At 41.8% G+C, this 25,502-nt stretch overlaps 1 protein-coding gene across 1 annotated transcript in view; it reads right to left on the minus strand.

The window, feature by feature from the left end:
• The window catches only part of Gad2 (glutamate decarboxylase 2), a 67,985-nt gene that overhangs the window by 29,196 nt on the left and 13,287 nt on the right, over positions 1-25,502 (minus strand). The window contains exon 8 of the mRNA XM_042686155.1: positions 14,700-14,779. Coding sequence (XP_042542089.1) covers positions 14,700-14,779 — 80 coding nt within the window. The remainder of the gene's footprint in view (positions 1-14,699; positions 14,780-25,502) is intronic.

The following is a 25,502-nucleotide window of genomic DNA, read 5'->3' on the forward strand; positions in this document are numbered from 1 at the left end:
TTATAAAAGAAGAGTCAACATCATATCTAAATGTGAAATCCTAGATCCATTTCTATTACATTTAGAAACAAAACATTCTTCTGAAAGAAATAGAAAATCTAAACATCTGTGGGGTAAGGATCCGACAAGATCCAATAGCTCTTCATAATTTAAAAAAGTCTCAACAAATTAGATATAGAAGAAATATACCTTCACATAATAAAGGTCATATATCATGAGCCCATGGCCAATGCATGTACTCAATGGTGAGCAATGGAGAGTTTTGTTCTTCCTTTTCTTTCTTTCCTTCCTTCCTTCCTTCCTTCCTTCCTTCTTTTTCTTTCTTTCTTTCTTTCTTTCTTTCTTTCTTTCTTTCTTTCTTTCTTTCTTTCTTTCTTTCTTTCTTTCTTTCTTTCTTTCTTTCTTTCTTTCTTTCTCTCTTTCTCTCTTTTTCTCTCTCTCTTTCTCTCTCTCTTTCTCTCTCTCTCTCTTTCTCTCTCTTTCTCTCTCTCTTTCTCTCTCTCTTTCTCTCTCTCTTTCTCTCTCTCTTTCTTTCTCTCTTTCTTTCTTTTATAGGTTGTGGGACTTGAACTCAGGGCCTGGGCACTGGTCTTTGAGCTTTTGTGCTCAAGACTAGTGCTCTACCATTTTGTTGTTGTTGTTTTTTTTTTTTGGGTCCGGTCGTGGGGCCTGAACTCTGGGCCTGAGCGCTGTCCCTCAGCTCTTCAGCTCAAGGCTAGCACTCTACCACTTGAGCCACAGCGCCACTTCCGGCTTTTTTCTTTTTGCTTATGTGGTGCTGAGGATTCGAACTCAGGGCCTCATGCATGCAAGGCAAGCACTCTACCCACTGAGCCACTTTCCCAGCCCCCTGCTCTACCATTTTGAACCACAGTTCCACTTCCGGTTTTCTGGTGGTTAATTGCAGATAACAGTCTCATGGACTTTCTGCCCAGGATGGCTTTGGACTGGTTTCAGACCTCAGACTCCTGAGTAACTAAGATTATAGGTGTGAGCCACCAGTACCTAGTGAGCTTTTCTTTTAAGCTCAGGAACAAGATAAGCATGCTCAGTCTTGCCATTTCCATTCAATATATTAATGGACATCCTAGCCAGAGAAATTAGGAGAAAAAAAAAAGCCAGGTGCTGGTGGCTCACACCTGTTTCCTAACTACTCAGAACACTGAGCTCTGAGGATCATGACTTGAAATAAGTCTGGGCAGAAAAGCCTTAGAGACTCTTATCTCCAATTAACTAGCAAAAAGCCAGATGTGGTTCAAGTAATAGAGTACCAGCCTTGAATCAAAAGGCAAAAGCTAGACACTAGTGGCTCACACCTATAATCCTAGCTGCTGAGGAGGCTGAGATCTGAGGATCGCTGTTCAAAGCCAGCCAGGCCGAAAAGTCCACAAGACTCTTATATCCAAATAAATTACTGAGAAAAAACTGGAAGTGGCACTGTGGCTCAAGTGGTAGAGCACTAGCCTTGAGCAAAAGAAGCTCCAGTACTGTGCCTAGGCCCTGAGTTTCAAGCTCACACCTGCAACAGCAACAACGACAAAGGCAAGTTAGACTTCAATGTCCAGTTTAAGTCTCAATAGTGGCCTATGAATAAGGGGAAGAAGGAAGGAAGGAAAGAAAGAAAGAAGAAATAGACAAAAATTGAAGGTATCCAGTTGCACAGGAAGAAATGAAATTGTTTCTGTTTTCAGATGACCATTCTATTACATACAGAAAAATCTAATGACTCCACCAACAAACCATTCAGGACTCATAAACAAATTCAATAAAGTTGTAGAATGAAAACAATAAATACAGAAAAACCAGTTGCATTACTATAGTAATGATTAAGCAAAAAAGAAAGAAATGAAATTAACACAACAATTCCATTTACAATCATATCTAAATGAATACAATACTTAGGAATAAATTTTCAATACAGATTTCTGTATTGAAAACTGTGAAACATTAATAAAATAAATAGAAGAAAATACAGAAAATAGAAATATAGCCCCCTGTGTTCATGGATTTGGAAAAATCAATATTGTCAAAATCCCAATGATGTTTTCACAGAAACAGAGAAAAAATTAGGAAATTCATATGGAAACACAAAGAAGCTATAATCCTAGCTACTATGAGGTTCAGATCTGAGAATCATAGCTCAAAGCCAGCCCTGGCAGGAAAGTCTGTGAGATTCTTACCTCCAATTAACCAGCAAAATTCCAGAAGTAGAGCTATGGCTCAAGTGGTAGAGTGCTAGCCTTCAGTGGAAAAGCTAAGAGACAGAACCTAGGCCCTGAGTTCAATCTCCAGAAATGGCATACTGTACACACACACACACACACACACACACACACACACACGTTATAATAATCTTGAGCAAAGCTAGAGCTATCACACTTCCAGATTTATAATTAAATTACAAAGTAATTGGTAGTGGTAACCAAAAAGTGTGGTAATCAGAAAAGTCTGATGCTAGCATGAAAACAGACACAAACCCATGGAACAGACTAAAAAGCCAAGAAGTCATTGTTTCTAACATATTTATAAGGTACCATGTGATTTTTTGTTGTTTTGTATGTCCCTCCCCCATGGTATAACCTCTGTTTTCACTGTATTTGATGTTGATATAATTGCAGAAGGGAAAAAACAAATTGTTTAAGTAGGGATACAGGTGGATCCATTGTAACAATGAGATGTACAAGATGCTATATCGAAAAATGAACTTTACAACTTTGGTGGGGGGCTGGGGTGGGGAAATAGTTGTGGAGATGGGAGGGAGGGGATGGTAGGGGGAAAACAAAGGAGGAGGCAACCATGCTTGATAAGAAATGTACTCATTATCTTGCTCATGTGATTGTAACCCCTCTGTACAGTATTTTCACAATAAAAAACTTATTTTTTTAAAAAGAAAGCCCAGAAATCCATCTATGCAAATGTGGTCAACTAGCTGTGACAATGGTGCATAAGACTATGTGATCTAGCACAGGAAAACATTTCTAAAATGGATACAAAAGGTGAAGAGTAGATAAATGCCACTCTGATTATAGAAAAGGGAGACATTGTTATAAATACCAAAAATGAAAAAAGCAAATGAGACATTTTGAAGAAAAAAAAAAGCACCCAACATCTGCAACATCCAATACTTATTTTTCCCTTTTCTTTTTGAACTATAAATAACTGATAAGCATCAAACACTCACTTTTGCTAATTACCAAAATAGAAATGAAAACAAGAACAGTTAAAAAAATAGATTCACCCATGAAAATGACATAAGTCACCTGAGGCTTGAATTCCTATGGTTAGGGATGAGTTGGCAAAGAGGTCCTCCATCAAACTGCTGGCAGAGTGCAAATCAGCCAGGTCTTTTCTGAAGAGCATCAAGACAGCACGGGAAGTCCCAAGCTCAGAAATTTGGCCATTAAGAATTTGTGTATTCACTTATTTATGCAGCATTAGGGTTTGAACTCATGGTCTTGTGCATGGTGGGTAGGCATTCTACCCACTGAGCCACACCTCCAGCCCTTTCTCTTTTATTTGTATCTTTTTAGCTAGAGACTCATGCTTTTGGCTAGAGGTAGCCTCAGACTTCAATCCTCTTACTTCTACTTTCCACATATCTGGGATTACAGGCATGCACCACTACTCTTAGTCCGAAGTACAGTAATTGATTTGAAGAAAATAATCTTAGAATATATGCAAGCATTTAATCACAATGAAGTTTATACTAGCAATTCTTAAAAAGTCAAAATTTAAACCGACTTAAATGTTTAATGACAAATTTACTACGTAGCTTAAATTCTAAACAACAGATTCTAAAGTAGTAATTACAGAATTCCTAATGACACAAAAATCACCCACAATAATGTTTATGTTAAAGAACAAATTTCTTGCCAGTAAGCATGTATATTTTCTATTATGATAAAATGTATGAAAATATCCTTGGAGCCATATGCATCAAAATATCATGAAAGATATCTAGCTCTTTCTGGTTTTCTTATTTTCTACAATGATATGTGCTGCTTCTGCAATAAGAAAGTTAGGTGTTTTATTTATTTATTTTAGAACACCATTGCACTACAGAGCCACCTTATTTATTACTTACTTTAAAAAGGGCCATCTGCTGGGTGCCAGTGGCTCATACGTTTAACCTTAGCTGCTCAGGAGGCTGAGATCTGAGGCTTGCAGTTCAAAGCCAGCCCTGGCAAAGTTTGTGAGACTCTTTTCTCCAACTAGGCACCAAAACAGCTGAAAATGAAGATGTGGATCAAATGTTATAGAACCAGCCTTGAGCACAAAAGCTCAGGGACAGGGCTTGGTCCCTGAGTTCAAGCCCCAGAACTGGTACATTAAAAAATAAAGGCCATCTCTTGGTATGAGCATGGTTACTTGTGTAATTTGAGCTACTTGAGAGGTAAAGACAAAACTTTCAGGCCAGCCTAGGCACAAAGTTAGTGATACTTTATGCCTTATGTGCATGACTGTAGTCCTAGCATTAAAGAGGCAGAGGAAGGGCTGGGAAGGTGGCTCAGTGGTAAAGTGCTTGCCTTGCATGCATGAGGCCCTGGGTTCGATTCCTCAGCACCACATAAGCAGAAAAACCTGGAAGTGGTGCTGTGGCTCAAGTGGTAGAGCGCTAGCCTTGAGCTGAAGAGCTGAGGGATAGCGCCCAGGCCCAGAGTTCAGGCCCTTATGACTGACAAAAAAAAAAAAAAAAAAGAGGCAGAGGAAGAGACTATGGTCCCAGGCCAGTTCAGGCAAAAGCATGAGACTCCAAACAATATCTACAGCTAAAAGGCCAAGGATGTGGTTGAGTGGTACAGCCCTCAAGTAACAAGTAGGGAGGGTGCAGGTTCACATTCCAGAACTGTCAAAAAGGGTGGCAAAAATCTCTTACAGTTTTACCTATTTTCAGTGTGTGTGTGTGTGTGTGTGTGTGTGTGTGTGTGTGTGTGTGTGTGTGTGTGAGAGAGAGAGAGAGAGAGAGAGAGAGAGAAAGAGAGAGGGAGGGAGGGAGAGAGTTAGAGAGGGAGGGAGAGACAGCGAGGGAGAGAGAGAGTCAGGCAGACACAGAGAGAGAGAAAAAGAGAGAGAGTAAACATTTCTGAGCTACATTAGCATTAGGAGAAGGTAAGGAATTATATTCTTTTGTGTCTTTAAATGAAATGATGAATTCAATCAACTGTGTAGGTAGTAAGTACTATGTACTAAGTAGGTAGTAAGCACTCCAAGTCACCTTACACAGTTACTAAGTAGTAAGCACTCAGTAAGCATTGGCTGTTTTCTTTTTTAAAAATTCGTATAGCCTTGTACCATCTAGCACAAAGTAAAAGACTCCATTAGCACCCCTGAGCTCTTAGCATCTGGACTCTGGAAATCTGATGCTCAAAAGCTTCCCTGCCCGGCTCCATGATAATAATTGATTCTTGTATCTGCAACATCTATCCTGTAGCAGTGTATTCAACAGCTCCCCTGGGACCTGAAAGAGTTCATTACGATCCTAGTGTCCTCTGAGTACCAGCCACAAGTCAGCTAATTTAATAAAAGAGTCTAATGACCCCAGATTATTTAGCATTTCAGTTGTGGAAGTTGATTGTGTGAAAAAGCGTGGTACTTAACAACCACAGGGAAATGTAAGCTAACTCTATAAAGTGACAGAATGCTTTTTTTTTTTTTTTAAAGGCTAAAATGTATACCAAGGCACAAGCAGTTCATTTGTGATGCAAACACAGTAATCAAAGTAGCTAACAGCATTCTTATTATTCCTGGGAGCTGGGACAGCCAACAACTCCTCCAGTCTTGTGTCAGTCAGGTTCCCATGCATCTTAGTCAGATTTATTTTCTACGAAGCTGCAGCAAATTATAAGCAACTTAGATAATATAAAATGAGCTCTGAAAGAGAAGAAGGATGGAGAAATGGGAGAGAGGGGGAAGGGGATGAGCAGAAGGAGTACTAGAGAGAACTAAGTTCTAGTAGTAGCCATAAAAAAAGAAGAGGAGGGGAGAGGGAGAGGAGAGAAGAGAAGGGGAGGGGAGAAGGGGAGAAGAGGAGAGAAAAGGAGAGGGAGGGGAGGGAAGAGAAGGGAAAGAGTGAAGAGAGGATAGGGGAGACAGGAGGTAAAGAGAGAAAGGGAAGAGAGAGAGAAGGAGGAAGGGATGGACGAGGACAGAAGAAGAGGAGGAGAGAAGGGCAGAAGAGGAGAGGGAGGGGTGGGAGGAAAGAGGAGGAAAGAAGAAGGAAGAGGAAGGGGAAGGGGAGAAAGGAGCAGCGGAGAGGAGGAGAGGGTAGAGATGAGAAAGGAGAAGAGAGGAAGAGAGGGAAAAAGAGAAGAGGAGAAGGAAGAGGAAGAGGAGAGAAAAGGAGGAGGAGAAAAAAAGAGGAGGATAAGGAAAAGAAAAGGAGGAAGAGAGGGAGGAGGAGGGGAAGAAGAGGAGAGCACAAAACTCCAAAGGGCTTTCCAGCTCAGCAGAATGGAGGAACAAATAATTTTAGAAGGAAAGATGCACTGAGAAAGTCACCACCTTGCAAACATTATACAGTAAGTCAGGTAAGAACCAGAAATGGAAGCTAAATGAGTGGATGTATATTCCAGGAGAAACAGAACATTTCTGTCACCTCAAAGTGACCTCTCCCATGTATGTATGAACAGCTAAGGAGAAAGTAGTCATTCTATAGCTGAGAACCTGGTAGGCAGAACTGGTATAAAATGGTCCAAGTTACCATTACTGCTAAGGGAACAACCTGCTGATGCCATTTACTGGAGGAAGACCACCATCCCTCCTCACCCCCCTGCTTACTGCCTTGGAACCTCAGCCCTCCATTGAATCTGCTCTTGCCAACCTCCCAGGCTCCCTCTATACATAAAACCAATGGGCAATTGGTGGCTGTCAGTTGATCTACCTCTGTTACCCAGTCTCCTCCCAATAGAAATGCCCTCTTGAGTTGGGCACCAGCGGCTCACGCCTGTAATCCTAGCTACTCAGGAGGCTGAGATCTGAGGATAGCAGTTTGAAGCCAGCCTGAACTGGAAAGACCGTGAGACCCTTATCTCTAATTAACTACCAGAAAACTGGAAGTGGCACTCTGGCTCAAGTGGTAGAACACTTTCCTTGAGCTGAAGAGCTCAGGGACAGTGACCAGACTCAGAGTTCAAGGCCCATGACCACCACCACCAACAAAAGAAATGACCTCATGATCCTCTCTCCCACCTTCCTGATTTTTTCTTACAACTCTGGTCATTCTTCCCAGGCCCCTTTCTTTTCTTTCTTTCTCTCTCTCTCTCTCTCTCTCTCTCTCTCTCTCTCTCTCTCTTTTCTTTCTTTCTTTTTGATCAGCTGAGGGGCTCAAACTCAGGGCCTGGGTGCTGTCCCTGCGCCTCTTTGTGCTCAAGGCTAGCACTGTACCATTTGAATCGCAGCACTACTTCCAGTTTTTGAATGGTTAATTGGAGATAAGTCTCACAGGGACTTTTCTGCCTGGGCTGGCTTCGAACCATGATCCTCAGATCTCAGCCTCCTGAGTAGTTAGGCTTACAGGCATGAGCCAATGGCACCCAGCTGGCACATCTTTTTTACTTTGCTGAGCCTGGATGTGGCTGCTTCTGAGTTCTTTCCCGAGTCTGATTCTGTATGACTTCATTCATCTCCTGAACTCCAGGATCATCTTTCCAGCTTCCTGCTTGCTACCTTCACATGACTGTCTCATAAGTGTTTCAAGTTCACCACCTCCATGTTCCAATTCAGCACCTTGGCCAGAGGCAAAGACTAGCACTCCAAGTACATAACGGGAGAAAGCAGAGGCCTGGCATTCATCCCTGACTACTCTCTAGCCTGCTCTTTCAGCACCCCATCTCCATTGCTCCACATTCTATCAGTTCATCATTCATCATCTCATGTTTCCACAGTGGCCACCAGCCTCCAGCCTCTCACCCATATGTCCTGCTACATTTAAAGCGATCATTCTATACCATGCTGGGATGTTGTTTGCTTGTTCAAAACCCTTCTGTACTAGGTGCTGGTGGGCTCATGCCTATAATCCTAACTACTCAGGAGGCTGAGATCTGAGGATTGAGGTTCAAAGCCAGCCCAGGCAGGAGAGTCTGTTTAACAACCAGAAAACCGACAGTGTCATCGTGGCTCAAAGAGGTAGAGCACTAGCCTTGAGTAAAAAAAAGAGCCCAGGGACAGTCCCCAGGCCCTGAGTTCAAGCCCCCATGACAAACTAAAACAAACAAACAAGAATCTCTTCTGAGATGTTTCATGTCTTCAACTGAAAGGTGAGCAGGCTCAGAAGCCTGATGACAAGGACATTGTGACTATTCCCTCCCAGAACTTCCTGTTCTGTGACACAGCCAAGGCTCTCTCCCTTACACTCATGGTTTAGAGTGTGCTATGGCCTCTGCCTGGAACATTCTTTGTTTTCCTCCTTATCTAGCTAATTACCAGCTTCCTTTCTCTAGACATAGAATTACATGAATATCAACAGCAATCCATGCTTAATCTTTTCCTCAATGGTTATGGTGGTTTTTCTCTAAGTTTTGAAGTGACCAGTCTCTGTCTACATGTTCTGTTCCCAGACTTCCAATCAAAGCCATCTCCACAGCCAAAAGAAGTCATGCAGAGGGGCCATTTCCATCATACAAGAGCTTTAAATCCTTCCAAATGATCATCCATATACTAGACATGTTCTTTCCTCTAATTTAATCTCAGCAACCTCTTCTAGCTCAGTGGCTTAATCCAATTTTGAAATATCACTCAGGTCTCTTTAATACATGTTTATTTTCCCTCTAAATAGAAATTACTTTTCTGCCCTAGACATGTCAACACACCTTTCATTTGGATTCTGCTAATTCAATATTTGCAAATATTAGGTCCAATGATGTTTGGGTAAAAAGTCATTTCTCTCCATCATTGTGAATATTCAAGGTTTTTCTAACAAAGGAAGAAGAACCTTAAACTGGGATTTGTGAAATCAAAGATTCATTTTACATATTACTCTTTTGAATAGATATGTAATTTTTACAATATAAAATAAAGTACTCTTTTGACCATAATAATCTCCATTAAACTGTAATCAGGGTGAAGTGAGATTTTTTTTGGGCATTGATTTATTCTTAACTAGAGTATGTGTAATTAAATTAAAACGCTTCCTGATTTTCAGCTCTGAGAGAACCTAGTCCAAGCAAATGAAGATTTACTACACATTTCCTTTTTCTTTTTAACTGAGAAGTGTGTTTCGTTTTGACCGGGTCCCTGTGGTAAGCCCCTGGAGTGCCCGCTGAGGGAGGGTGCCTCTCGGGGCTTCCTCCATCCGTGGCTTTGGGTGGTGTTCTAGAAAGCATAGACTGCTCCCGTTCACAGCCACAGCTCCCTTCCACTATAAGCCCTGGATTGGAGGGCAGGATAAAACCCAACCCTCCCCCCCCCCCCCCCCCCCCAGCACGGTTAGACCAATGGGATGAGTGCATTTGGAAATGAAAGCCTCTGAGAACAGGTGTGGGTTAGAGCTTGAGGGAGACTGGGTGACCTTTATAAAACACAGCAGGAGAAACAAATAGGGCTCCCCAAATATTTGAACTTAGACCATTGAGGTCGGGATCTCTGTCTTAAGCTCACATTATCCAGATGATATGAAATAAAAATGCAGAATTGGAAGGGCATAGAACTTGAGGGGAATATAAAGGGTGAAAAAGTGGAGCAGTGGCACTCACTGGACATTATATATATGAAGTGAAGTAAGCCAGGCCCAAAGAAACATAGGTCCCATGGTTTCCCTTATTTGCAATATCTAGTATATGTCTGAGTCAAGCAGAAAAGGTCAGATAAGGTGATGTTAGGGAAATGAACCCTAAGATATGTATTCAAACGTTTTTTTTTTCTTTCATGCGATTGTTTCTAACACATTTATAAGATTATTTCTTTGTTGCTTTGTATCTCCCTCCCCCACAGTATAACCCCTGCTTTCACTGTATTTGATGCCGGTATAATTTGTGGAGGGGAAGGGGAAAAACAAGTCGTTTAAATAAGGATTCAGGTGGACCTATTACAACAATGAGAAATACAAGTTGTTATGTCGAAAATGAACTTTACAACTTTGGTGGGGGGGTGGCGGAAAGGATTGGGTGGGGGGGGGCGGGGGAGGAGGATGGGAAGGGGAAACAAAGGAGGAGGCAGCAATGCTTGATAAGAAATGTACTCATTATCTTGCCCATGCAATTGTAACCCCTCTGTACAGTATTTTCACAATAAAAAATAAATATAAATTTAAAAAAAAGAATTGTAGTGGGAGAATAAACAAAAGTGAACTATACATCTCATGATGGAGATTGGAGGGAGGGACTGGGAGAGGATGAGGGAACAGAAGACACTGTATGAAAGGCAATGTACTCATTACCTGACTCGTGTAAATGCAGAATTAAAGACTAAGTATAGGTACTAACACAAATGTAAGTTTTTCTCAACACAGTCTGGGATGAAACTGCTAGAATAAATGGGTGGAATCTTTCAAATGGCAATTTGGCCTGATGTATTTCTTTCTTTAAAAATGTCCATGTAATTTAAGTTAGTATTTATGTGGAGAAGTTGTGGGTATATGATGAAGTTCTCTGAAAGATGGAAAAGTATTTTGTAACACCAGAAATAGAGAGATGTAGAGAAGCAGAGTATTATTTTGTACTTACCTTATTTGAGGTATCATTCTCAGCACTTTATATCTGCCATAATAATGATCTTATAAACCAGGAGCCATTATAATTTTACTTTTTTTTGGGGGGGGGGGGTTCTGGTTGTGGGGCCTGAACTCTGGGCCTGGGCGCTGTCCCTCAGCTCTTCAGCTCAAGGCTAGCACTCTACCACTTGAGCCACAGCGCCACTTCCAGCTTTTTTCTTTTTGCTTATGTGGTGCTGAGGAATTGAACCCAGGGCCTCAGGCATGCAAGGCAAGCGCTCTACCACTGAACCACCTTCCCAGCAATTTTACTTATTTTAGACAAAGAAATGGAGTCCTTTGCCCAAGCTAGGACTGGAGATGGGCTATGAAATCAAACAGCCCAACTCTAGAGCTAGCTCTATAAAGTGATAGAATACTTTCTAAGTTATATAGTTAAGTGTGTTTGTGTTTGTAATAATGTGAGAAAAATATATATTATCATGTCTAGTTTGGAAAGAAAATAATTAAAAACAAGAAAAGAGAAAATGATAAGAGAAAAGAGAAAAAACAAACTGATCAATTAGAAAAAAAAGAGCCCTCAAGGATTAGACAATAGTATGGCATTAATTCTGATCTTTGGGTAGTGAACTCTGTTTTCCCCTATTACTTTCAATTAAAAAAATTAGCAGGTACCGTATTTTTGGATGGTAAAATTGTAATTATTCTTTTTAAAGCTCCCACCCACATTTCCTCCACATTTCTCTCTGTGCTCCATTTCCCAATTTCCTCCTTAGGCCTTATTTTTCCATCTTTTATTTCTTTTTCTTTTCTTTTTTTTTGGGGTCCGGTTGTGAGGCCTGAACTCTGGGCCTGGGCGCTGTCCCTCAGCTCTTCAGCTCAAGGCTAGTGCTCTACCACTTGAGCCACAGTGCCACTTCCAGCTTTTTTCTTTTTGCTTATGTGGTGCTGAGGAATCGAACCCAGGGCCTCATGCATGCAAGGCAAGTGCTCTACCACTGAGCTAACTTCCCAGCCCCCTTATTTCTTTTTCTTTAAGGAGGTGCTATTAGGATTTGAACTCAGAACCTCACACTTGCTAGGCAGGCATTCTACTACTTGGATCTATTCTGTCATCACTTTTTTTGTTCAAATAAGATCTAATTTTATGCTCAAGGAAGCCCAGACTGTGATCTTACTATTTATTCTTCCCTATGTCACAGGACGGCAGGTACATGCCACCATGCCCAGCCTTAACCTTCCCCTTTATAGCTAGAGATGAGAGACATGTGCTACTTCTTCTAGTCATCGCTTGAGATGGGGTCTTGTGAACTTTTTTCCACCTCTGGTCTCATCTCAAGCAGCAGTTTCCTGATATCTGCTTCCTAAGTAGCTAGTATTACAGTTTTGAACTACTACACCTGGCTTCCTATCTTTTATTTCACATCCTTTTCCCATTTCTTATATCTATTCTTCTTCCTCCCCCTATGTTATCCCCTCCTTCTACCCTTCCCACAAAGTTCATGAATACGAAAAGAAAAAGCCCCGGATTTTCTCTCTTCCTTTTCTCTATGCACCCTTCTGGGGAGTGTAACTAGGGGAGTGGGGAGCATTCAGTAGTATGCCATTTTCTGGAAGTCCCCCTCACCCCCACAGTTAGTCTTTCTAATGGCTTCTAAAATTGCTGGAATCAATTCTAGACCCTATCCCAGCATTCCCTGCTTCCTGCCTACCTCTGCCTCCTGCTGGCCAATGGCACCTTTGTTCTTGGGTGTGGCAGACTTGTCTGTCATTTGCTTCCCTGTGGCTGCTCAGCTCTCCCTTCGTGCTCTTCCTTCTTCCAGCCTGGGCTTCTCTTCTGAGCACTAGGCTGTCTTCAGATAGCCAGCTGGTAAGAGGCCTTCCATGTTCCCAGGAGAACCTGACTTTGGGGTTCATCCAAGGCCCTTTCCAATCTCCCCTTGATTTCCACAGAGTAGACCCAGCAATACTAATGTTTTAAAGAATGAAGAGCCTCTTCCGCCCTTCCAGGCCCCCTATCACCCCATAGAACTCACATCCAGAACACCTGCTCATTAGGCTAATAAGGAAGACTGACCAGGTCAGAAAGCCAAGGCCTATGTAGGTGGTATTTTCTCTTTCCTTTTTTTCAATTCATTTTATCAATTTGGCTGAAATGGAAGCGAATGTGCTCAGGCCTAGAACATACTCTAACCCTTGACCAGGCCTTGGTCCTTCAGTTTGATTTTCAGAGAAATGTTCCCATTTTAGTCCAGGCTTTCCTCAGACCTTGATGCTACTATTTCTCCTTCTGGCACTGCTGAGATTATTGGTATGATCTACCACATCTGGCTTATTGCTTTCTCTCTGGGAACACATTTCTCTCTAATAATTTGTTGTAGCATTTGAATAAAGATTATATATATATATATATATGACGAGCATTCATTTGGTCCAGATTATCCTCAAATCCGGTTCTTTATGGCCTGTAGTGAGAAATACCAGTTGTTTTTGCCACACACACAGTTCTTTTTTAAAGATGGGTTTCCTTTACATCAACCTTTTATCACTGGGTGCCTATTGTTTTGTTTGAGTGTCTTTCCTGCTCTAATGACCAGAGGCCCTTTCCTTTCCTTGCTTCCTGAAGGGTGGCTTCATTCACATTTGGGTTAAAAATACTTTCAAGTGCTCTTATTTCCAGATCTATCAAGGTCAAATGCTAAATTTAGCTCCCTCATTTCCAAAGGAAAAATGACATGTGTTTCCCCACCCCCCATTACCACCCCACGTGCCCCCCTGCCAAAAAATGTGTGTTCATTGCAAGTAATCAAAAAGGAAAATCAGGCACTATGTGAAGAAATACCCAGAAAGTGGCAGTCCTTGTTAACATCACGTTCCAGAGGTAAAGCTGCTGGCTGTGGACCCATTGAGTTTTAGAGTTTTCAGAGTCCCACAGGGCCTACTGAATTCTCCATGACTGTGCCCTTCTACTTCTAGGCAGGGATTGCTATTTTCTTCTGTGGCTTTGCTTGTGGTATCGAAACTTCTTTCACTGTCTGGGGATTCCCTCCCTCCCATCCACCTCATCCCCAATTTGAAAATCCAGCCTAAGTCACACCCACAGCATAACATTTTCCATGATTTACACACAGACTATACTTTCTTGAAGAACATCCCTGTCTTTATTGGCACCTGAACTTCATAGGTACATTGGCATTGGGGGTAGTACTTTGTGGAGGAGATTTAAAAGCATCTTCAGCATCTCCATGTAATGTATCACTGGAAGCTACCAAAAGTCAATTTCCTTTTAAAAGATTAATTTCATTTTTTAAAGGATTGAATGAGAAAGTTTCATTCATCTAAAGGGAAGTCACGCAATTAAACACTTATTATTCATGTGTGTTTATCAATCACCTATGTACCCAATGCCCACCACATCCCTAAGTTCTAGAAAAGCACAGGGCATTGTCCTGTCAGTTCCCTAACAGCAAGTGATCTAGATGGGAAGAGGTGCATACATTGGAAGAAGGAGCTAGTTATATGGTTGAATTCTGTGGTGCAGAGTGCAGTCTAGACATGGGTAAGGCATGAGAAATGCCATGTAGTAGTAGGTATGACTTGAGCTGGGAGGATGGGAGGAAGGGGTACCACACAAAGTTCTTGTGCTGCTGGGGCATTATTTACTTCCTGAGCATCAAAGTGTCCCCCATTCTGTCATCACACTTGCAAATTTACACAGTCCATTCTGCCCTACGCAATTTTACCTTATAAATCAGTGCTCCCATTTCCTGTTGCTGGTTGCTGCTAAAGTGCCTGGGTGATCAATGTCCCTCTGCACATCCTTGGTGAAGAATACTTTGATTTTTACCCAGGCTCTGATTTGATCAAGAGCTGTGAAAGTCCTCCAGCATGGAGAAACAACACCCATAGACTCTAAGCAAAGGCCCGTGGTGAACGGCACCATCTGGGCTGGGCAGGTCTGTGCCTGACAGGCAGCCCCTGTGTACAGACCAAAAAGGTATTTGCAGGAAATTTGCAAATTGCTAACCAACCGTGGCTGCAGGCTCGTGCTCACCTCTCATCACATTTAATCAGAATCACGCTGTCTGTTCCAATTCCTAAGGCTGCAGCTCCCTTCTTGAGAGAAAAATGACTCTGTTAAAAAAAAAACAAAGAAAAACACATATTTACAAAAAACATATTTATCATTCATGTTCTTCAAAGATAAGATTCAAGCCAGGCCTAGTAGTTCAAGCCTGTAATCCTAGCCACCTGGGAGGCAGAAATCAAGGGATTACGATTTGAGGTCAGCCTAATCACCCCCCACCATGTGTATAATTATTTTATATGTATTATATAGAACATTATATAATACTATAATATGATATAATACTATATAACATATATTATATATATGACTTCCATTTCACTTATGGTTTGTTACAGTGCTGGACACTTTTATCCCAGTGAAATAGGAAAGCATAAATAGGAGTTCTGCAGTTTAGGCTGGCCCAAGCAAAACAAAAACAAAAAACACCCCAAAGTGGTAGCAAGTGTGAGACTCTGCATTCAAACGGTAGTACTAGCAAAATAATAATAAATAAATGAACATAAACACATAAAGACAAGATTTTACTCTGCTGATTTTGTTTCTCACCTTTAATATCTAGCTTATACTTTTAAATCCTGAACTTCTCAGAAAAGATAACAACTTTATTATATTAAAAAGATACACATAGATTAGCCACCATGGTAACCATTTTTCAATACAGCCATACCATTTCAGTGGCCTTAAGTATTTGAACATTGTTTTGAAGCCACTACAACCATTCATCCACAGAATACTTTTTATCCTGGAAAACTAAAACTGTACTCATTAAACATCCATTTCCCATTGTCTTCCCTAGTGCCTGGAAACCTCCATTCTAGTCCCTGTCTCTGTCAATGTAGCTGTCATAGGTGCTTCCTATAATGAATTGCATTGTGACTGGTTTATTTCAGTGAGCACAATGTTGTCAGAGTTCACCCAAATAGTACCATAGGTCAGAATTTCCCTCCTTTTTGAGACAGCAATATTTCATGCATTGTATTTTCTTTCATATTCATTCATCCATAGATACCAACCTAGGTTGCTTCTCCCTTTTGGCTATTGTGAATAATGCTGCTGGAAACATGGATATACACATCTCTTTAAGACTCTACTTTCCATTGGTTAGGGGAGACAGTTGGAAGAACTGATGGACCTTGTGGTAATAGTATTTGTGTGTGTGTGTGTGTGTGTGTGTGTGTGTGTGTGTGTGTGTGTGTGTGTGCATGAGTGTGTGTGTTTGCTGGTACTGAGGCTTGAACTCGCGGCCTGGATGCTGTCCCTGAGCTCTTTTGTTCAAGGCTAGTGCTGTACCACTTGAGCCATAGCTCCACTTCTGGCCTTTTGTGGTTATTTAGAGGTAAGTGTGTCTTGAAGTTTTCCTTCCTGGGCTGGCTTCAAACTTTAAGTATAAGATCTCAGCTTCCTGAGTAGCTAGGATTACGGGCATGAGCCACTGGAGCCTAGCTATTTTTATTTTTATTTTTTATTTTAATCATTTTTATTTCAAGTATATTTAAAAAATCATAAATGGGGTTTTGATTTAATTTTTTTGGGGGGGTCCGGTCATGAGGCCTGAACTCTGGGCCTGGGCGCTGACCCTCAGCTCTTCAGCTCAAGGTTAGCGCTCTACCGCTTGAGCCAAAGCGCCATTTCTGGCTTTTTCTGTTTATGTGGTGCTGAGGAATCGAACCCAGGGCCTCATGCATGCAAGGCAAGCACTCTACCACTGAGCCACCTTCCCAGCCCGTAAATGGGGTTTTGTAATTCAAAGTTGAAACCATTTTTTCTTCATCACTTTAGAATCTGGCAAGCAATTCCAGACCCTGCTCTTTTTAATATTTGAATAATCACCATACTACTTACTAAACTGCTCTATCTTTTCACATCTGCACCAATAGTCTATTTTCTCCACATCATCAATGACATATACAATTTGTTGTTCCTTTTAAAGGCCTAACTCATAGTTAAATTTCTGGGCTTACAGTATTTTCCTGCCTCAGCCTCCTCAAGTAGCTGGAACTATAGTATGTACCAGGTATGTACTTGGCTTATGAATGTCTGGTTTTTTTTTTTTTTTTATCCTAGTCATCTTAATGAATATGAGATAGTAACTCATTATGTTTTTAGTTGCATTCCCCTAGTAATTAGTGCTATTGAACATCAGTTTCATGTGGCTTATTGGCCATTTGCGCATCTTTGGAGAAATGCTTATTCAAGTCCTTTGCTCACTTTTTGAAGAGGATTGTTGTTATTGTTAAAGATGAACAATTCACTCAAACTTTTTGAGCATAGGCAAAAACATGTTGGAAACTGGACCTGGATCTGATAACCCAGCAGAGAGAAACTCCAAGTCAATTTTATGTAAAAGATTTATAAAAGCCATACCAACTGCCCCACACAGCCATGTGTTATATGGCTCTCAGACTTACTTTGTGTGTGTGCATGTGAACATGTGTGTGTGTTCTGGCGCTTGAACTCAGGGACTAGGTGCTATCCCTTAGCTTTTTCACTCAAAGGCTCTACCATTTGAGCCACAGATCTACTTCCAGCCTTTTGGTGGTTAAGAGTCCCATGGACTTCTCTGCCGGGGCTGACTTTGAACCTTGATCCTCAAATCTCAGCCTCCTGAGTAGCTAGAATTCAGGTGTAAGCCACTAACACTTGGCTTCTTAGGCTTTCATCTTCCTACTAAGAGATTCCATTTAGTTTCTTTTAAGTGTAGTACAATAGTGTGCATTCAGGTGAGAGAAGTTGGCCCTACATCCATATGGGCAACCCACTACCCAATCTCTATGCTTTTGGTTCCTGATTCCCTGTAGGATTCTGTCTTCCAATGGCCGTAATCACAGTTGTTTAGAAAGCTGAAAAAGGCTAACCTAAGGCCAGCTGTACTGCATCTGCCCATCAGCCTCCCACTATTAACTACAGATCATTAAGCTGTCCAAAAGGAGAGCTGCTTCCTCAATTTACATCTCTAAAGGGCTGCTGACTGGAATTTTAAGTCATGCTTCCATCGTCAATTCTCTTCATATGCCCACTTTCCACATCTCTGAATTCTTAGACATATAACACATGAACTCTTCGCACAGATTTTAGGACGTATGTTGAATAAGCAAGAAGAAATCACATTTTTAACATCAGGAATCACCGATTTAAAAAAAAAAAAAAGGACACATGGAAGGGAGGGCTTTGAAAAGCTCAGTGTAGCTGGAAGTACTGTAAAAGGGTCATTAGCCTCATTTTACAACCTCAGAACAACAAAATGGATGGTTGTTACTAAGAGACCTGGGAACTGGGAGAGAAAGCTTAATTGGGCCAGGCTCTGGACAGATGCATGATGCTCCCCGTACCCCGCATTCCCTCTCAACATCACCCCTCCAGCATTATCCCCCTAAACCAGTGTTCTGTCTTTCGAATTTAGCAGAGGCTGGCGTGATCCCCAACAGAGGTTCTGAGGAAATCACCTCTCATTGCTGGCAGGGCCCTGCCTCGAGGGGCCAGCTGCCCACACTGAAAAAACACAAGCTCCTCAAACCACGCCCCTCAGTGAATAAGCTCTCGAGCATTCAAGTGCAAAATGGCAAATTGGGACTAAGGAAGAGATCCAGGGCACCTGGTCAGTGAGCAGACGCCTTCTTGTCTGGTCCTTAATGAGGAAGAATAGAGATCCTTAAATGAGGAGCAATTACCCAGGATAATTGATCACTGTACCAAATACCGCAGATTTAAAGGAAAACACATGCCTAAATAGAAAGCTTAAAGATAGGGAATGCAGGTGATATGAGGCATGAAAAAGAAAATTAGGTACCTGACACTGAGCCTGTTTATATTTTCAGGAAAGGGAGCAGAGAAATCGCTAGATGTCATCCACAAATAGCAAGGGACACAAGGGAAGAAGAATCTGCCAGGGGTGGGGAGAAGGGGGACTGGAGAGAGAGGAAGAGAGGCACTACCTAATGAGGAGGAAAGAGTGGAGACAGCCTAAACGACACGTCTCTCTGTGCCGATGAGACAACACACGGGGAGTCATTTAAAATCCTTGGCACCATGTATAATGGAACCACTTGTAGATGAACCAGAGGGAGCAGCATCCACCTCACCCCACCACTCCTGGATGCTGAGGAGGCTGGAAAACAGGTGTCCAGAGAGAGCAAAAACAGAGGGCATTGGGCATGGGTGACACTGTAGATTTTGGATCTAAGTGGTTGTGCCAGTGTGGGCTGTGGGGGTAAGCTGCTGTGGATGGCTTCAGAAGGCAAGCTTATAAACAAAGATTAGAAGCTTCAAGGGTTCAAGTTTGTTCCTCAATAATAATCTTATGATACTCTGTCAATAGATTAGCTTCCTTCCTCCCTCCCTCCCTCCCTCCTTCCCTCCCTCCCTTCCTTCCTTCCTTTCCTTCCTTCCTTCTTCCTTCCTGTCCTTCCTTCCTTCTTCCTTCCTTCCTTCCATTTGGGAAACATAATAATAGGCCCTTAATATAATCCCTTGCTTATTTAAGACTAAGGCTTATTTCCATTTAAAGGTGTAATGGATGTTAAAAAATCATGTCTGTCTGTCTGTCTGCCCTTCTTCTGTCTCTGTCTGTCTTGGGTCTTGCACTCTGCTTTTTTTTGGGGGGGGGTCTGGTCATGGGGACTGAACTCTGGGCCTGGGCGCTGTCCCTCAGCTCTTCAGCTCAAGGCTAGCGCTCTACCACTTGAGCCACAGCACCACTTCCGGCTTTTTTCTTTTTGCTTATGTGGTGCTGAGGAATCGAACCCAGGGCCTCAGGCCTGGAAGGCAAGCGCTCTATCACTGAGCCACCTTCCCAGCCCCAACTCTCTGCTTTCTTGCTGGCAGCTGGTGCTCTACTATTGGAGCCATGCTTCCAGCTCAGCATTTTTCTGGTTAATCAGAGATGGAATCTTGAAGACTTTTTTTTTGTGTGTGCCTAGCCTGGTTTCAACTAGCATTATAAGCACAAGCTGCCCATGTCTGGAATTTTTTCCTCTTCTAGTTTTTTAGCTATAGATAATCTAGACACAGGTTAGATGATTCAGCTTATATTCATAAAAGACATGTGGTGAAAATGGGTTTGTACAGTTGCGTTGGGAAATAAGAAGGCTGTCTTGAGTGGTATGAGTTTCTGCAGTGGAAGGTGGAGTGAGAATAGGAGTATTAGGCAGAGGAGGCCTGGACTGGCCTTTCCATTCAGCCTATGACCAGAGGGTGCAGCACAAACGCCTTTACTCTTATTGTGGACAGTATATCTTGCCTTACTTTGGGGATGGTAGAGAGAGCAAGCTGAATGATTAAAAACAACAACAACAACAACAATGCTCTGAGACAAACCAATTCGGAGAGTCTCAGCATACCAAGTTTTCTTTTTCTATTATAAGTTAGACAATTGATCTGAGCTGGGACCAAAGGCTCATTATGCCTGTAATCCTTGGCAGGCTTAGATCAGAAGGATCATGGTTCAAAGTTGGTCTGGGCAAAAAAGTTTACAAGACCCATTCTGAACCAATAGCCAGGTATAGTGGCACTTACCTATCTCCATCCTAACTATAGTAGAGGATCAGACTAAGAATAATTCAGTTTTGGCCACCCTGGGTAGAAAACTCTGTAAGACTCCATCTCAGAAAACAAATTGAGTATGGTGGCATATGGCTGTCATCCCAGCTATGACAGGAAGTAGAAAATAGGAAGATTGTGGTCCAATCATGTGCTCAGGTAGGAAGTGAGACCCTATCTCAAAAATAACCAGTGTGGAAAAAAGGGCTGGAGGTATGGCTTAGTGGTAGAGCACCTGCCTATCAAGCACAAGGCCTTGAGTTCAAACCCCAATACCACTGAAAAAGAAGAGTCTGAAAAGCCATATGAATTCTTTCAAACCATTGTTGTTAGTCACATACAAATGATTTAATTTCCTACAGAATCACAAGATCAGCTTCTGCTAGTGCATAAAGATGATTCAAGACAAGTCCTCAGAACATACCTATCTCATCTTCCTGCCCACCCCTCAGGCTGTCCTGATTCAGTCCATCCTGGTCATCAGTGAGCTTGCTAAATTTGTTCTTTTCTTTGTCCTGTTGTTTTCCTGGATAACCCTTCCTTCAGATAATTATATAGCTCTACTTTTCACTCAGTGGAAATCATAGCTGGCATTTCAGATTTACAGAGAGACCCTTTGTGACCACCTGTAAAATAACCCATTCCTACCGGGTCTGGTACAATACAATAAATGTTTCTTAGAGGACTTGGTTACAGGTTACAATTGATAAGTATTTGGTGGACTTGTTGAGCTTATGTTCAGAGAACAAATATAGGAACCACTATACTATTAATTACTATAAATCTCTAGTCAAAATATTAATGCTGAAGGTAGCTTTGGTGGCTAGAGCCAAATGATGGTGGGCTGAGTGGATCCCTAATATCTCTAGCCGAAGACCCATTGGAAAAGCAAGCCCAACCCTGAAACCATAAGGGTCTTCTCCAAACAGAAGGCAGCTACAGGCCCTTGATCCACACTAGCTACTTGGGAGAAAGAAGCAAGCTTGAACAAAGAGAAAGGATTAAATTGGTTTGGAAATCTCAGCTTTTAACTCATCTTGCATTCCGTCAATGGTCTGCCTGCTAGCTCTGTCAGTTGCCCTTAGATTTGATCCATTTGTACCAGTCATCTTCTTCTGTGTTGGTGGAGTGGATGGATGTGTGTGGAGGAACAGTGAACAGAGATGACTGGCGATTGTTACATATCAGAGATCCCCAACTAGTAGATCTTGAAGCCCAGTCTATAAATGAAACTAGAAGCTGCTTGTATTACCCTTTCCCTTTGTCCTCTTCCTTCACATTGGAAAGAATACACCTCTGACTTATATCGTGTTCATGCTAAGATCTGAGAGAAATGATAGCTTCAAATACCTTAGGAAGACTGGTAGGCTCTGTTCTTGCTTCTGGTCATTAATTGGCCTATAAGAGCCTTCTGCTTTCTAAGACATCTGAAGCTGGTACTCTGTAACCATCTTCTTGCCTTCTAATTATTATGACTTGGAAGGAAAAGAATCGCCTAGATGTGTGTTTGGAGATTCCATGAGATTCAGAGGTCATATGGCATTTCTAAGACTCCCTTATTATTCATGCTCAGTTCTAACTAGTAGTTTAAAGTAACCACATTTTGAGTTTGTACCCTACATGTATGTTCCAAGTAAGGCATGGTATGTGCCATTCATACTGGCTATTTGGTGGCAAATACTTAACATCAATAATAAGCATACATTCATCCACTTTGGACAATCAGTCAACAGTAATTTACTTTCATGGTCTGGGGAATTCTGAGACGAGTCAATGAAAATGTAGAATGGAATAAAGCTAAAATAAGACAAATCAACCCAGATTTGGATTCTGGTTCTGTTTGGGCAAATTATTTTCTCATTCTGAGCTATTGCTTGCTGAACCCCCGTAGGAATTTTTCTCCAGGCACAACTATGAGAAATGTAGCTAGCAAGATCATCCAGCATGTGGTAGGTGCTCACAAAAGTGTAATCCTTCTTATTCCTCATCCTTCTACTTAACGTAGTAATATCTTTAGGTCTTCCTAGTTAGCCCAAATGAAAATTTGAAAGCTTTAAACAAAATTAATGTCAATTGGCTTAATTTCAGAAGCATTCGCCATATGGCGTTGGTAAGGGAATCTCAAATTATGTAAGTAGCTACTGAGAATCTAAACTCTCAAAGCTGTGAATCCTTGAGCATGGCTCTGGTATTTCAAGAGGCAGGATATATCCAGCTTAAGGAAGCTGTTTATTCCCAGCCATGTCTCTAACTCACTGCCTAGATCTGCCTCCTGGATGGACTCAGCAATTTCTCCCTGTGGGACCCTAGTGGGTGGCTGGTTATAGCAGCAGTGAAGATCCATCTGTGGATACTCACTCAAGCCCAGCTGTACACTCTTGTACACATGAGCTCCATTCTTCTTCCCAATAGCTATGTAGCTATATATCATCATATTCCCATCACAGAGCCGGAAAAAGGGAAGTAAATGACCTGGGGTCATGCCAAGAAGGTGACAGAGCAGGACTAAGCATCATCATTTCTAATTCCTTCCAAAGCCTGTGGGCTTTGTACACTAAATCTGAAGAAAAGTAGGTCTACCAGTTATTTCTGACCTGGCCTTTGGAGTAAGGGAGAGTCAGTCACTGGAAGGGAAATGGGATCTCAGGACCTCTGAGAAGCGTGATTGTTCCCACCACACGCCCATCTCCTTTCTTTCTCCTCCAGGACAACATGTGTTCCCTGAGGGTAGGCTCTGAGTCTGTAGTTCTGTACTGTGCTGAGCTTGTTGTCTTTCCAGTGTCTGGCTTGGAGCAGACTGGAGGAAGGAGGGAAGTGGTTCTCACTACCTCAGCCCTTTGCCATTGCAATGAAGCTACCCTCAGGAAAGAAGGATATTTAGGTCTTCACCACTCATATCTCAACATGGATTTCAGGGTTTTTCTGAGAGTAACTTTTGGTGAGACAGAGTGGAAGAAAATACATCACGAGAGTGATGAGGGCCCTGAAATGAAAAAGCAGGCACAAATGTAGGAGCAGAGCAGGATTGCTGAAGGCACACTGAATTCACTTTATGTTTTCACTTATTGTCTATTCTCTCGGGCTAAGTTTCTTCCTAATAGGAAACACTGTTTTATGGCTGTTGTCTTTTTTTCCAGGCTGCCTTGTTCCGCCCTCCTTCCTTTTCTCCTTCCCTTCCCTTCCTTCCTTCCTTCCTTCCTTCCTTCCTTCCTTCCTTCCTTCCTTCCTTCCTTCCTTCCTTCCTTCCTTCCTTCCTTCTTTCCTCTCTTATTTTCTTCCCTCTTTCCCTCTCTCCTTCCCTCCTTCCCTCCTTCCTCCCTTTTTTCCTTTCCATTTATTTATTTACCATTGTTGTTTCTTAGAAGAGTTACTTTTGAAATAGAAAACCTTCTGAATATGTGAAGATCAACGTTCTAAAGTAGTTATTTAATTACTTCCCCACAGAGGTGGGTAGAGGTGATGAGGGGCCAGGGAAGACCACTGCTGACAGGCTCCTGGAGATGTGGACATGAGCTGGACTTGCTGTGTGAAAAGCAGAATGAGTTAGTTATGGCAATTTGCCTAAAAGATTCTGTTGTCTGTTGTGATTGTGAAGAAATCTTTCCTAGATGATATGCTGTTTCATAGAAGCTATTTCTGGAAGAGCTCCTGTCACATGAGGAACTAAAGGGAATATGAAATTAAGCTATGATTCAAGCTTTCAAAGGACTCAGAGCTACAGATGTGAATTACTGAGCTGGAATTTTAGCTTATCTCTAAACTGGCTTTTTAAGAAAGGACCTTGAAGTCATTCAATTAATTTTTGCTAAGCCTTTCTTTTCTAGAAGGTTTGAGGACAGTGATGGTTCCAGCAAAGGATGAAGGCAGAACCAAATGGTCTTTATGATACCTTCTGATTCTGAGATGTGACATTATGTTTTGCAGGAAAGTAGACCTTGACCTCTGGCCTTGTGGTTTAACTATAGTCTCTTTTTATAGCTCAGTGATTTATTTCCTTTGTCTAATGCTGTTTACAACACTGCTATTTGCTTAAGTCTGTACCATTCAAATTTTGTAAGAAAAGGGCTGATTTGAACGAACAGAATTTCCTTTATGTGAATTAGGTGAAATTCTAGTCTGTTTTGGTGACCAGAAATATGTTGGGTGGTCCTGGGGTGGGCTTGTAAGAAAGAGACAACAGGGTCATGAGAAAACAAACGATGACTCTTCTGTTCCCACATGTGATACAATAAACCACAGAAAGTCTAACATAATTGCCAACTCTGGCTCAAGACCTACCAAATGATAAACTCAATGTTCAGAACACAAGAAAAGAAGAGTAAGTTGACCTGGTTTAATAGAGAAGGGGTTGCTACTGGCACTAAAACTACCATCAGAGGAAAATGCAACAAGATGCTACAGGTGAACTTAGAGCATCAAGTAGCAGTGTGAACATTCAGTCATTCAACCCAGTAATTGAAAGAGCAATGTTGGACAGTTGGGAAACTGAGGCTCTGGGTTTGGCTCTGCCATTGGCTGGCTCCAAAGCTTGGGGAAAAAAAAGATTCTTCATTTCTGGGGTTTGGTTTACTTCATCTATAAAACAAGTGGTTGTTTTTCAAAGATACTTAACATTTATGTAGCATCTGCTATGTTCCAAGTATGAGCTGAACATCTTCTAAGGCTCTCAGTTGGTTCTCTAAAGGTCTTGGCAATTTCTTGAAGAATAGGAAGAAAGTGGCAATAGCCCTGTCTCTGCTATTGGCTGCCCCTCTCCTTGGTGGATCATCATGGCAGCTTCTCTATCCTGCTTTCTCCCTGATGGAAAGGACTGGCATTGTTTAGCCTGGACATAAGGCACTTGAGAAAGGTTTATGCAATTTTTATTTAGCCTGTGGAGAGCTATCTGTGGAACATGTAGAGACAAAATAATTCTACACATTAGTTTGTAAAATCTGAGAAGACCAAGGGAATAGGCACTCTTGGCCAAAAGGCAGAAGTGCCCAGGCTAAATGATGAATTGAACTCCATAGTCTGCTATCTACAGCATGAAGGATCTCTTAAGCCTAACTCAAGACTGAGACATAGATCCTCAAGAAAGTTTGCTAACGAACCATCATTAGTTTCCTTGACTTCCTCAACTACTAGGATAGCAGTGAGTTTTATCCACTAGCCTGTACTTGTTTTATGTTTCCTTGTTAGGAAAACTCAGAGACACATTCTACACAAGACAGGAAAAGGAAAGTCTTTAGT

Source organism: Dipodomys spectabilis, unplaced genomic scaffold, assembly GCF_019054845.1.
Source record: "Dipodomys spectabilis isolate Male_0828 unplaced genomic scaffold, ASM1905484v1 ptg000096l, whole genome shotgun sequence".
Taxonomy (NCBI): Eukaryota; Metazoa; Chordata; class Mammalia; order Rodentia; family Heteromyidae; genus Dipodomys; species Dipodomys spectabilis.